This window comes from Sphaerodactylus townsendi, linkage group LG02 (genome assembly GCF_021028975.2).
Source record: "Sphaerodactylus townsendi isolate TG3544 linkage group LG02, MPM_Stown_v2.3, whole genome shotgun sequence".
NCBI classification, from domain to species: domain Eukaryota; kingdom Metazoa; phylum Chordata; class Lepidosauria; order Squamata; family Sphaerodactylidae; genus Sphaerodactylus; species Sphaerodactylus townsendi.
The window spans coordinates 75,556,919-75,570,449 of record NC_059426.1 but is presented as its reverse complement, the minus strand read 5'-3'; the positions used below and the strand labels follow the sequence as shown (position 1 = coordinate 75,570,449).

Genomic DNA, 13,531 nt, shown 5'->3' with positions numbered 1-13,531 from the left:
GGCAACTCAAAAGACCCTGGGAAGGATGTGATCGTCATGGAAATGTGCCTTGCCTTTGACAACTGGCAGGAATTCCTACTGAAGTGGCATCCTTCTGTGCTGCCTCAGGAGAAGATGAAATGCAGCCCATCTGGCAAAATGTGTCATCTGGTTTTTTGAATCAAGTGTGCTGACAACTTCCCTACAACAAAGGGGTGGTAGCAGTTAGAGATATTTTTTTAGATGGCTGGGGAAAAGGCAGATCAGTTTCAGATGGTCCAAAGGGTAAATATTAATAAAGGTGCAGCTCTGATAGAATAAAGTGGCATTTTCTGTATCGTCAATCTATAAGTGAATATGCCATTGTGGAGTGTATCTAAGTGTGATGTTGGTTAAGGAAATTCCAACTTCCATTTTGAGAGCAGCAGGAAAGAAATAGATTTGTGCAACTAAGTAAGGCCTGGGGTCTAGGTACTGACTTCCTTAAAGGCTAAACATTTTTTAAAATTTATAGTATTGATGGTTTAATTATGGATTGGGGTTTTTTTGTGGAGAAAAAATACAGATTGATGTAATATACACAAAAACTTACTTAAATGATAATACTTATTTCACCTATAGGTTTTGAGTAGTGCCACATTAGAATCCATATGAACAAATCTTAAAATGTATTGTCGAAGGCTTTCACGGCCAGATTCAACTGGTTGTTGTGGGTTTTCCTGGCTGTGCGGCCATGGTCTGGTAGATCTTGTTCAGTGTGTAACAGACTTCCCTCTGTGATACATCTCTGAAGATGCAAGCCACAGATGCAGGTGAAATGTTGGGAACAAGGTCTACCAGACCATAGCCACACAGCCCGGAAAACCCACAACAACCAAATCTTTAAAATAATTTTCTATTTGCTATTACATGAAAAAAAATCACAACAAAATAATCTCCAAATCCACCCCTCCCAAAAGTCTCCCCAGTCCCATTCATGTACCTTCTATCCCACCTAGGGATGGATAATCCACAAATCTCTCACATTTGAAAAACAAGGGCATTCCAATAAACAGTGTTCCTGTGTACCAATTTTCCCAGAAGCACATCAGCGTAACCTCTCTGAATATGGAACCTTCTTATAACAACCATTCATTATCTGAGATGGTATAGAATTCAACCTAGCAAACAGTAGGAGATTCCTGGGATAGAACAATCTTGAATAAGTAGAAGAACAAATTCTATGTCCTCTAATATGAGAGTTTAGAAAATCCAAATTAAATTAATGATCCAAAATTACTATTCAAGTTCCCAACATGGATAACTTAATGTATTGTTGAAGGCTTTCACGGCCGGAATCACTTGGGTGCTGTGTGGTTTCCGGGCTGTATGGCCGTGTTCTAGCAGCATTCTCTCCTGACGTTTCACCTGCATCTGTGGCTGGCATCTTCAGAGGATCTGATGTTGGGAAAGCAAGTGGAGTATATATACCTGTTGGAGTGTCCAGGGTGGGTGGAGAAACATAGTCTGTGAGTAACAAAGAGGGCAACCAGGTCAATAGTTGAGGGCATCTGAATAGAAGTATGAGTAACAATGAAGACTATAGCATGGGAGTGTCAATGGAGATAGCAAGGTCACTGGTGGGAGCATCTGAATAGAAGTATCCTGGCCTTTGTTTCTTTTGTCTATGCCTCTATGGTCATCCTGTGTTTGTGTGGAGCTGGTTAGACACTGTCTTGACTCTAGTATTTTTCAACACTGGCAGCCAAGTTCTGTTCATTTTCATAGTTTCTTCCTTCCTGTTAAAATTGTCCATGTGCTTATGGATTTCAATTGCTTCTCTGTGTAGTCCGACGTAGTGGCTTTCAGAGTGGTCCAGAATTTCTGTTTTTTCAAATAATATTCTATGTCCAGGTTGGTTTATCATGTGTTCTGCTATTGCTGATTTTTCTGGCTGAAATAGTCTGCAGTGCCTTTCGTGTTCTTTGATACGTGTCTGTGCGCTGCGTTTGGTGGTTCCTATGTAGACTTGTCCACAGCTGCATGGTATGCGATAGACTCCTGAAGTAGCTAAAGGATCCCTCTTATCCTTTGCTGAACGTAGCATCTGTTGAATTTTCTTAGTGGGTCTGTAGATTGTTTGTAGGTTGTGCTTCTTCATCAGTTTTCCTATGCGATCAGTGGTTCCCTTGATGTATGGTAAGAACACTTTCCCTCTAGATGGCTCTTTATCTTTGTTCATGTGGCTTGTTCTTGGTCTTGCAGCCCTTCTGATTTCTGTATTAGAGTAACCATTAGCCTGTAGAGCCCTGTTTAGGTGATTCAATTCATCTTGTAGGAGGTGAGGTTCACAGATTCTGTTTGCGCGATGTACCAAAGTTTTTATGGTGCTCCTTTTTTCCCCTGGATGGTGATTGGAGTTTTTGTGTAGATATCTGTCTGTGTGCGTAGGTTTTCTGTATACTGTGTGTCCCAATTGCTGGTTTGGTTTGCGGATGACTAAAACATCTAAAAATGGCAGTTTTCCTTCATTTTCTTTCTCCATAGTAAATCCTGAGGGCAGCCAACCAAGCTCGGGCTTCAAGGGAATGAACACCCAGTTCTGATCTCAAAACACTCCCCACTATAGATGCAGGGACTCTTGTTAAGGCAAAAATGTTGTTAGCGGACAGTTTAATGGTTTTGGATAGGCTTCTATCCAAACTGGAGCACCATATAGAAACTATCACTTCCTTAAAATTAAATACTATCACTGCACCAAGAACATATTTCTTGCTCTTTAAAAAATGGAGTAATAGTTTTGGAAATCAGGGCCTTTCTCAGAGCATTTCGATGACAGATATTCTGTTGCAAATTCATCTGAAAGTAGACCTCTAAGTAACAAAATCAATTACCTTGTTCTATTGTTTGCTTGACAATTCTCCAGATATATTTTGGAGATCATGATCTAGAAAAGACCATGACTTTATGTTTATCATAGCTAACATGAAGGCCTTCTTGTCCACAGTATTCAACAAAGGCCTTTATTAATCGGTGGTATAATATGTGAATAGCTGGACATGGCATGCACTGTATGTTCTTATCTTTTCTCAACATGATCCAGATTCATAAGCTTTGAAAATCATTTGTCAGGGTAACTTTTCTGAAATGGGAAATGTTCTAAGTTCAAATACATTCATTACTGTGAATGAGTGCTAGGTAAGCTGATGCATGAACTCATGGGCTGCTTTCTGAATGGGCAATCTACTTGCACAAATGGGATCTGCATGGAGTCCTCTGCAGGGTGTGCAAATGTATAGAAGTGTGAGAGAGTCAGATAAATTTTGCCATTTAAATGATGAGAGAGAGGCTGAGGACAGACTGCTGAAAGTATCTACTTGACGTTAAAGGGTGAAGCTGCCCAAATTATTCTCTGGGGATCTACCTACTGCCTGTATTTAGGAGAAATCTTCCACTGTGCTCCGCTTCCATATTTGAAAGTAAAGCTTATGTTACAGTTCCAGTGAAGCAAAGCGTGATAGCCCAGACCCTGGAACATGCTATGGTTAGAGGAAGTGAGGAGTTAAAATATCCATCTAGTGGCAAATGTTATGTGTGTGATGTGGGAAAGGAGGGACCTTTAAATGCAATCCTGAACAGAATTACACCCTTCTAAAGCCACTGACTTCAGTAGATTTAGAAGGTGTAACTCGGTTTAGGACTGCACAGCCAGTTCTCTTAGCTCTCTCAGTTGCTTCAGGCATGATCCTTTGGGTGGAAGTTGCTTTGCTAATTGTGTGGGAGGGGTTAGAGAAACAGCAGGCACAGCACAGCCCTCTCCTTTTGATCTCCAGCCATGCTTAATACATGAAAGAGGCTGCCAGGGGGTCATTCTCCACGTGGGCTTTTAAATGTTTTTTTTTAATGTGTTGTGTGCTGGGGGGCAGTTTTGAGGAAAAAAGATTGGGGGAAAAACCAAATAACTTGAAAGGAGTTCTTGATATATATGTGGAAGGTCCAGGTTCATATCTCAGACTTACTCCAGGCTAGTCACAAATCTCTGTCTATATTATGATAGAACAAGATTACAGTGACAAGTAGTGTGGTGAAATGAACAAAGCATCATACTTTGACTGGAGAGATCTGTGTTCAAATTTCTGCTCAGCTTTGAAGCTCGGTAGGGGACTGGGAACCAGACACTTCTCAGCCTCCCCTCCAAGAATTGCTGTGAAAACAGACAGGGTGCACCATGTATGATGCAGTGAACTTCTTGGAGGAAGGGTGCAATTAAAATTTGCTACCATAATGTTAAATACTTTGTATGGCACAGGGTGATAGAAGCGAGGCTGAACTCCAGGTTGCTTTTCATCAGGATCACCCCAAAGTGTCACAAAATAGCCACTGTTCCAGTTTCCCCAAAGCTTCATCAGGTTAGATGTTCAGTACAAAGAACCCATGTGTGCAGGTTGGGAGAGATCAAGAAATGTTCATACATGAAGGGGAAGTTTCTGATCTGTAGTTTGTAGAATCATAAAATGGAACACAGGATGTTTCAGACTCAACTGGATTACTGGGTGCAAAAGAGATTTTAAGAAGTTTCAAAGGTTACTAGACAAAGAAAGGGTTTTTTTTTCCTTTTAAGAACCACATTCCCTTTGGGAATATAAAAATCAGATTAGGCAGATCCAGCAAGTGCATTGTCAAATTGTCAAGTGCATTCTCAGGATCATTTAACACAGATCAGATATGCATTGGATGTTAGCTGATTCCCTGCAAGCTGGCTTTGCAGTTAGCTAACACACTGGTGAAGTCTGGAGATTCTAGTTTTGTACAAAAGCAAACCATCTGTGAATGAAGCTAGCTCAGCCGTACATTAGAGAACACAAATATCAGCAGCAGCACAGCCCTTGCTCGCTGTCCAAGTGAGATGCAGAACAGCTCTGCACAGACTGTGGGGGCATCATCAGTGCTTACAAGAGCAGCAGCGTCATGTATGAATGACAGATGCCCGCATCCCCTTCTTGCCCAGACTAGACTAAATTCGTGTTTGCATGTGTGAGAACAGGTATTTAGGGACATATGTCTGTCAGTCATACTTTAAGGAATAGCTTTAGGGAAATTTCACGAAACTTTTTCTAACCACAACAAACACATCTACCAACAAAGCATGGAGCTTCACTGTCCTGACAGTGCTACCTGAAATCGTCTTGATGGTTGATGTAGTATTTTAGTGTTCTTAATGGACGAAGGGCATCAGCCAGGCAGGGTCAATAGAGCGACACTGTCCTGCCACCCTCTCCCCCTGAGGCCACCTTCTTCCCAAGTTTGTTGGTGGAGGGCTTAATGGCATAGACAAGGGCTGGGCTAATGGGAGGCATCGCTTCTTCCTTTCCCATGGAAGGAAGAAGCTTTCTCGGGGTTGCCCCTTTCGACCTGAGACGCAGAAGGAAGAGCAAGGTGTGATGCGGCCCGCAAGCAAGTTCACTTTCCCAACAAAGCTGGGGCAGAGGGGCGGGGGGGTCTTCGCAGGAGGCGCGAGAAGTGCTAGGGCAAAGGGAGGAAGGGCGGGCACACGTGGAAACGGAAAGGCGGGGGGTGGGGGGTGGCGCGTTGTTGGGACGGCCCAAGAGCCCCCCTCCCTCAGCCCCACCGCCCAGGACCTGCGACCAGCGCCAGTACCTGTTTTGCCCACGGCGCTCTGTCCCAGGACCACCAACCGCAGGGTCCGAGCCGGGCTCAGGCTCACGGACCGGCGCAGGGGCCGCGGGAAGCTCATGCCGGACCTCGCGCGGCGGGACTCGCGGGCGGATCACGGCGCAGGCAGCCCCACCGCGCGCCCTCCTCCGGCGCCGCCACTCGGCAAAGTCCCCGCACGCGCGCGGCAGCCCCCGCGGCTCCTGCAAGAGGGAGCTCCGCCCGGGATGGCGGGGGGCGGGAGCGCTGTGCTTCTGCTGCTGGCTTCTCCTCGGCTGCCCGCCCGTCCCCACGAGCCTGCCAAGACAGGTGGGACGCCGCTTCGGCAGATCCCGAGCAGTCCTCCTCGCAGTACTCCCGGGTCCCAGCAGGGGCGGGGAAGCTGCCGAGCGACCCGGGCTGTGACATCACCCGAAAGGAAGGCTTCTCCCCCACCCCCGATTTGGATCTGGTCCGTGCCTCACTTTGCCACCCCTGCCTCAGAGGCCGGGGGTTGACCCTTTGAATATGCTTCAGCAGAAGGTAATTTCCGCACGAGGACTCAGTCAGAGCCCAAGAAGTTCAGTGGCTCCCGAGCATGGGACATGAAACTTATGGGTGGGTGGGTGGGTGGGGGGAGTTAGCCTTAACCACGCCGCAAGACTCTGGTTTATTTTTGTTGCAACAGGAAGTGATTTGCTGGAATGAATGAGCCCGTGCCGATCAAACGCCGTCGGTGGAACGTGAAAATCTCAAGAGCTGAGCGGCAGTCGCAGCTGGGAGGCTGAGGACTGGAGCGGTGAAAAACCGGGCGACCTCCGTGGACGCGCGAACAAACACCGGCTCCAGTTTCAGTGACATCTTTTTGGGTTCAATAAAGGAGACACCTTGAGTTTCTGCAGTTAAAGAAGTGGCGCAAACACCCGGCATCAAACCCCTGATTAGTCTCAAGTGGTGAGGGCCTTCTCTAAAGCGTATGGTGTTATTGTCATGTTTAGGAGCAAGGCTATAATAAATAAGTGGATTTATACAGTCCTTGATGGAATTTCTTCTGACAGGACAGTCTTTAACAACAGTACAAATGGCATAAAGTCAAGAGGTGACACTGTCCCCATTGCTGTATTTCCATGTTAGGGAAAGCTGCACCTATTGGATTACTTACTTGAGACTAATTTCCAACGGTGCAGCTTTTTCCCTCCATGCCAATCATCCGTGTGTAATGCCAGAGGGAGAGCAGCTTGACACACTACTCTCTCACCCCATATGTCCCAGGTAGGCCTCTGTGTTCTGCTGAGGCCAACTTACTGACGATCCCGGGCCCCTCCGTGATGCGGCTGGCCTCTACCTGGGCCAGGGCTTTTACGGCCCTGCTCCCTGCCTGGTGGAACACACTTCCATCAGTGGTGTGGGCCCTGTGGGATCTTAGTGATTTCCACAGGGCCTGCAAGTCCAAATTGTTCCACCAGGCTTTTGGGGAGGCCAGCCGTGGATTTGATACCCCCGTTGTTGCATGCTGTGCCATCATTGGCATTACCCATGTGACATCTTTCGGTATTGTCTGTGTCCTCCCAGCCTTGGGATTGGGCGCCGTCATCAGTATTATCTCTATTGGGTTTTAGAATGCTGCTTATTATTCTGAGTTATGTTATAAATTTTAATTATTTATTACTTATTTATTGTGCACATTGTTTTTAGTTGTGGTTTTGTTGTACACTATCCAGAGCCCTTTGGGGGTGGGCGGTTTATCAAATTTATTATTATTATTATTAATTATTATTAATAATTAATAATTAATTAATTAAATAATAATAATAATAATAATAATAATACTTTCCACAGTGAAATCTAGAGTCATTTGCACTTGCATTTCCTATTGCCTGGCACAGCCTTTCACACAAGACCCCTGGGAACAAAGCAGTCATAGGACAAGTACCGGAAAATCCTACGTATATTTGGTGACTATCATGCACAATTTTCTTAGATTGGATGGTGGAGAACCAAAAGCTTAACTCTATACATGGCTTGGCCTGATATGCGCTTGGCATTGGTCCTGTGAATTGAGGCCCTGGGAAGATATTTACTACCTGTTTTCTTGCAGGTCTCTTATGTCTTTGATGATAAGTAAAAATCCATCAAGTGAAGCATTTGTACTATCCAGATGTCACACACAGCATGCAAATTTGCAGTCTTCCCGAGGACAAGGGATGTACAACTGTGTTGAGTCTCCTAGGTGGCTTTTGGTATAACTGTCCAAGACATCCTTCAAGACCCCATTTACTATGAAGTAAAACTCCCATTTGTCACAAGAAAATTTGCATCTGAATAGACATGCACAGCATTGTGTTTTTCTCTTTAGTCCTTCACTTTCTCAATCAGTCCACAGCCATCCCAGCAAAGTCAACAATGGGTTACCAAGGCACTTTCCTCTCCAAAACCAGACCTCCAACCAGAATTAAAAGGGACCAGATCTGTCTTATTGAAGAAATATGTGGTTTTATTATGTGATTATTCCATGTTGGAATTGTAAACTTGTATGTCTTGTTTTAATTGCCATAGCTGCTAAGTGCCCTTTGTGGAGAAAGCAAGATAGTGTTTTAAAAACCCAAATAAATACATGTGGTTCATAAACTGGCAACCCCAAGGTGCATAGTGGTACAGTAATACAGTCAAAACTCTGCTCACTACCTGTGTTTAATCCTGACAGAAGATGGTTTAGGTCAGGGGTCCCCAAACTTTTTAAACAGGGGGCCAGTTCACTGTCCCTCAGACTGTTGGAGGGCCGGACTAAAAAAACTATGAACAAATTCCTATGCACAAATGATTGTAAAATGCTTGATTTCACCTTTCAGCCTTTCTGTCATGGTCTATTTTTAGAACAGTGACCAAAGTATGTCAAGTACAGGGTGGGCTCCAAATATTGTTGGGGAGGCTGTGAAATACCTTCCCCTGTAAAAAAAAAAGCAGAACTTTCCCAATGAAGCATTCCATCTAACCCAGGATTAGGTATCTTCCTGGGTTCTTTCCTCCCTAGCAGCCAGCGAGCGATTCACCAGCCTTGCTGATGCCAATGGGAGTGAGGCGGAACAGAAAGCCTGAGAGCAACACATGGAGTAGCCGAGAGGGAAGGGCGGAGCAGGTGTTGCCACATGTAAGGTTTCCAACTCTGGGTCAGAAAATTCATGGAGATTTGGGGGTGCAATCTGAGAAAGGCAGGGTTTGGGGTAGGGAGCCCACCGTCCAAAGTAGTCATTTTCTCTAGGAATTGATCTCTGTCACCTGGAGGTCAGCTGTAATTCTGGGATATCTCCAGGCCTCCCCTAGAGGTTGGCTACTCTTACATAGAGGTAGTATCCACAAATATGACTCCTGCCTGTGATCAGCAATGTTTAGAAAGCAGCAACTCCAGTCACAGAAAAAGAACAGACCTGTGGGCATTGCCTTGTTGCATAGGCTGGTTGGGGAGAAAGGAGCCCAGGAGCCCAAGGGAGCCGATCTGGCAGACCCCGAAGGCCGCGGGTATATCCAGAGCTCTGTTTTCCCTCCAGCAGACCCAACAGTCAAACCCACGGAGACCCGTTCGCCGCCTACCAGCCGGTCCCACAGGGTGGGTGGTGGGGATCACCCTGTTTGCTTTCAGCTGGCCTTGTTGGCAGGGGCAGAGGTGGGTAGCCCCATTCTCGGGTTGTGGGGGGCCTGAAGGCAGACAAGCGACTGCAGGCACAACAACCCAGCGGGAAACCCTCCTGCGCCGCCAGACCCGCGCCCCACATCAACAGCCGTTGGAGCTGGTTCCTCCTCTCCCTCGAGCCCCCACTGCACATGAATGGAGCAATTGCTGCCATGCCTGGCGGGCCGGATAAATGCCTTCAGGGGGCCACATTTGGCCCCCGGGCCGTAGTTTGGGGACCCCTGGTTTAGGTAGCTGGCTCAAGGTTGATTCAGCCTTCCATTCTTCTGAGGTGGCTGTGGCAAAGTGTAGATCACTGGGGAATGCAATGACAAACCACTCCAAAAACAGTCTACCTAGTAAACGTTGTGATGTGATGTCACCCCATGGGTCAATAATGACCTAGTGCTTGCGTAGGGGACTATCTGTATCTTTTTACCTTATAAATTAAACTGTTTCTCAGTTTCATTAATTAAAAGATTATTGGCAGCTTTCTACTTCAATTGAAAATAGCTTGTAAGATCTTCATCTTGCAAAACATCTAACAGAGGCCCTAATATTGTGTTTTGGATCAGAGGTGTCTGCATTCTTCTGTTCTGTTAGCCTTATTCACACAGTTCTTCTGTTTAGTCAAAGTCTGGATTATCTAAACATCGGAGGTGCCTCCCAGGTCATTTCAACGCTTCAGATTGTCTTGGTTTCTTGTGGTCAGCAGATCCTTTTGCAACACAGCATGATGTGACTGGTGCAGGCAGTGAACAGCCTCAGCTGAAAACCACAATTGCATGACATTTACAAATGAAGCCAACACAGAGTTTCATAATTGTACTTCTAAGGTTTCTTTTTTGGCAGTACGACCTTTCTTTTGCCATGTAAGGTTATGAAGTGTAGCCTACTGTTAACAGTGCTACATGGATCATGGTTTATATTGCTTATTTCCTTTATTAAGCTGGCCGCAACGTCTCCCTCATTTTACCCTTTCTTCCCTTCTTTGTAGACACTCCATAGCCTCTGTATACATTTTCACGTCAGGGATTGGAGGCGGCATGGTATAGCCTCATCCAATCAGTTCTCAGAAACTAAGCAGGGCCAGTGTTTGGAAGGGAGACCACCAAGCAAGACTGTATAGAGGAATTCAATGGCAAAACACCTCTGCTTCTTACTGGCCTTAAAAACTCTTTACTGGGTTTGCCATAAGTCAGCTGTGACTTTACAGCACTTTACACACACACATAGCAGACTTCAGTAAAGGATCCAGAACTGATGTCTTGTGAATTTTATCTTCCATTCCAGCAGCAGAGAACTGCTATGTGCATGCAAAACCCAACTAAACAACTTGGTTTAGAAACTGGACACATTTTCCATGTGCAAATGTTAAATCCTTTGCAATTCTCCAGAGACAGTTAGCAGTTAGACCCATGATGGCTGAAAGAGCCAGGATTTCAAATTTAACTTAGGCCAAACTATTGCTTATGACAGAACTGTTAGTGCATTTTGAGAACATAAAAAGAACTCTACTAGAACAGATGAGTGCTCCACCTACTCGATCATCCTCCTTTGCACAGTAGCCAACCAGTTGCCCTGGAGGGTGAAACAAACAGCTATAGAAGACAAGGCATTTCCCTGCTGTCCCTTCCCAGCTCTAGTAGTCAGAGGTTTACTGTCTCTGAATGTGGAGGTTCACTCTGGTCACATGGTTAGTATCACCAATGGATCATGAATCTTTCTATCCCTCTACTTCCGTTCCCCTGGCCATCACTATAGCCACAGGCTGTAAATTCCACAATGTAAATTACTTATTGAATTAAAAAAATTCTTCCTTTTCTCTGTTCTGCATCTGTTGTCCATTATTTGGCCTGGAGAAAAATTAATTTAATAGAGGCTTAATGTGTGGAAATGGGCAGTTGACTTTTTTAATGGCTTAGAAGTAACATCACTTGGTAAATAACATTCCATCAAGTCTTTGCTTAAGGAACATGATTTTTTTTTCTCTAGGCAATCCTACACTATGGAAGTGGGAGAAAAAGTTCTCTATATCTACTTTCTCCATCCCATGCATAATTTTATAGTTTTCTATTGTGCCCCCTTAGCCATTGCTTTTTCTAAACCGAAAAACCAATATAGAAATAATGAAAGTAGGTCAGATGTGCCCTGTAAACCTTAAGTGCCCATCCAGTGCGAAATCCTGTAATAGAACAGAGACTGAGTTATCTTTTATTTATTTATATTTATTTATATATCAAATTTAATATACCGCCCCATCCTTAAAGGGTTTTCTGAATGGGTTACCATGTTTATCTGTTATGGGACTCTGCCAATCCACTCAGTAGGTAACAGTATTCAACATTGCACCTTTATATTATGTACCTGTTAGGTCTTGAACCTTGAATCAATACACAGACGCTGTATTGATGATCAGCAGTGTTTATTGGAAGGCAATGAAGCACCCAGATTGTTAAAGCCAGTTCTGGCGAACCTGGCTTTTGCTATCCCCTTTTTTCAGAAACAACCCCCCTCCTGTTTTTCCAAAGAATGTGAGAATGAATTCCTTCGAAGCCAAGGCGCCCCAAGGTCAGTGACAGATAGAGATAAAGCCACCTGGCCTTCTGCCCCAACAGAGCAACAGAAACATTCTGTTTCCCATGAGAGTAGAGGTGGCAAGGGTAAGCCTAGTTATCTACGTAGCATGTGAAGTCATAGAGAATAGATCAAGGAAAGGATGTCCCCATACAGCAGTGATAACATATAGCAGGCTGGTTACATATATCTTGTAGCAATTACATTGAGGTAGTAATGCATCTCAATCAACTAGATATAATCACCGCCAATATATTTTGTAACAACTACATTGGGTTAGGAATGCATCTCAATCACCTAGGTGCAATCCCTGACAGTACCTAGCACACATTGTAAAATTAACCTCCAGCCTTACTAATATGACTGCAGAATTATTCTTTACTTGTAAAATGAAAAAGTTATGTGTTCCAAATAATGCTCAACAACTGCTCCCTTAATTATAGTTATAAACAGGGACTTTTCCCCATTGTGGCCAGCAACATATTCTGTCATCTTAATTTTTCTTTCATTCAGTGTTAAGAAGAGTTCTGGTTGAAAGTTTGCTTGCTACTTTGTGATGTTATAGTCGGTTGTAAAAAATAATAATACTGTACTATTGATTTTCCCCCAATGGAACAACATGGATTCCTGCAATTTTTATATGCTAATGTAACCTGTATTTATGGTCCTTTAAGATATTTTATTTTCCTATTTTAAAAATAAGAGGGCACAAGAGAGTTTGCAGTTTGGGGGAATGGCACCGATCATTGTATACACTGAAGGCAAATGGTCATGCCACATATGCTGCTCCTGAGTCGCAACACTCAGTCAGCCTGGCTAGCAGCGGGAGGGAGAAGGTCAACAGCTTGATTTGCCAGTAATGCTCATTTCTTTGCAAAAATGCAGTGGATGTTCAAACTGGAGACCATGCAGACAGAATCCCCCTGTTGTTTATTTTACTTACATCATTTATAGTCTGCCTTTCTCACTTGGACTCAACGCAGATTACACATATTGAGTCAATACAATTAACAGAGGGCTTTTTCACACAATTCATTTAGAACATTTTGAGGCAAGAAAGAAAACATTTCCTCCATAGAGTTCCACATTGTTTTTACCCCCAAACATTCTATTTCCAGCCTCAAAATGTTTTGAATGAATCCCCTTTTAAAGTGATTATCTGTGTGAAGCATTTTGAAAACGTCTTCAGTTGCTATGCGATCTGTTAACTATGTTTTCCACGCTTCTTTGCTGAACCTCCTCCTTGGCACCGCTTAGTTCCCCCTAGCCTGTTTATTTGCATCATTTAGCTGTTTGTTCTTTTACTGGGGGCAGGGTGGGCAATCTTGGAAAAATCAAGTATACAAGGAGTAGAGAATGCAGCACAAGGCTGTGAAGCATTGAAACATTGATTGAACACAGGAAAAAAAGAGGGGGGGGGATCACAAAATGGAGTCCAGGAAACATTTCAAGGGATGAGTGCAAACAAAAGGGGGGGACTGAAAACGTTTTACAACTGTTTTACAAACATTTTAGGAGATATGGTTCTCAATAAACAGTGCAATATAGATTTGTAGAATCTATCAGAAATCTAAGAACAGAACTGAAGCAAGGCATAAACGTAAGTCTTCACGTGATACATTAAATGATACAATTACACAGTAGGATCCAGTAGAAGCCTAGTTTCAGTTAGTTAAA

General features: G+C 44.1%; 1 protein-coding gene and 1 long non-coding RNA gene across 2 annotated transcripts in view; one reads left to right on the top strand and one right to left on the bottom strand.

Moving 5' to 3' along the window:
• Positions 1 to 5,739, bottom strand: part of LOC125426473 (ras-related and estrogen-regulated growth inhibitor-like) — a 45,873-nt gene extending 40,134 nt beyond the window's left edge. The window contains exon 1 of the mRNA XM_048484773.1: positions 5,617 to 5,739. Within this exon, the coding sequence (XP_048340730.1) occupies positions 5,617 to 5,713 (97 nt within the window). The 5' untranslated portion in view covers positions 5,714 to 5,739. The remainder of the gene's footprint in view (positions 1 to 5,616) is intronic.
• A 290-nt stretch (positions 5,740 to 6,029) lies between these two features.
• Positions 6,030 to 11,661, top strand: LOC125426474. The gene is made up of 4 exons (XR_007243519.1): positions 6,030 to 6,153; positions 6,299 to 6,564; positions 7,709 to 8,326; positions 9,529 to 11,661. It is a non-coding gene; the product is annotated as an uncharacterized LOC125426474 (long non-coding RNA).
• The last annotated feature ends 1,870 nt before the right edge of the window (positions 11,662 to 13,531 follow it).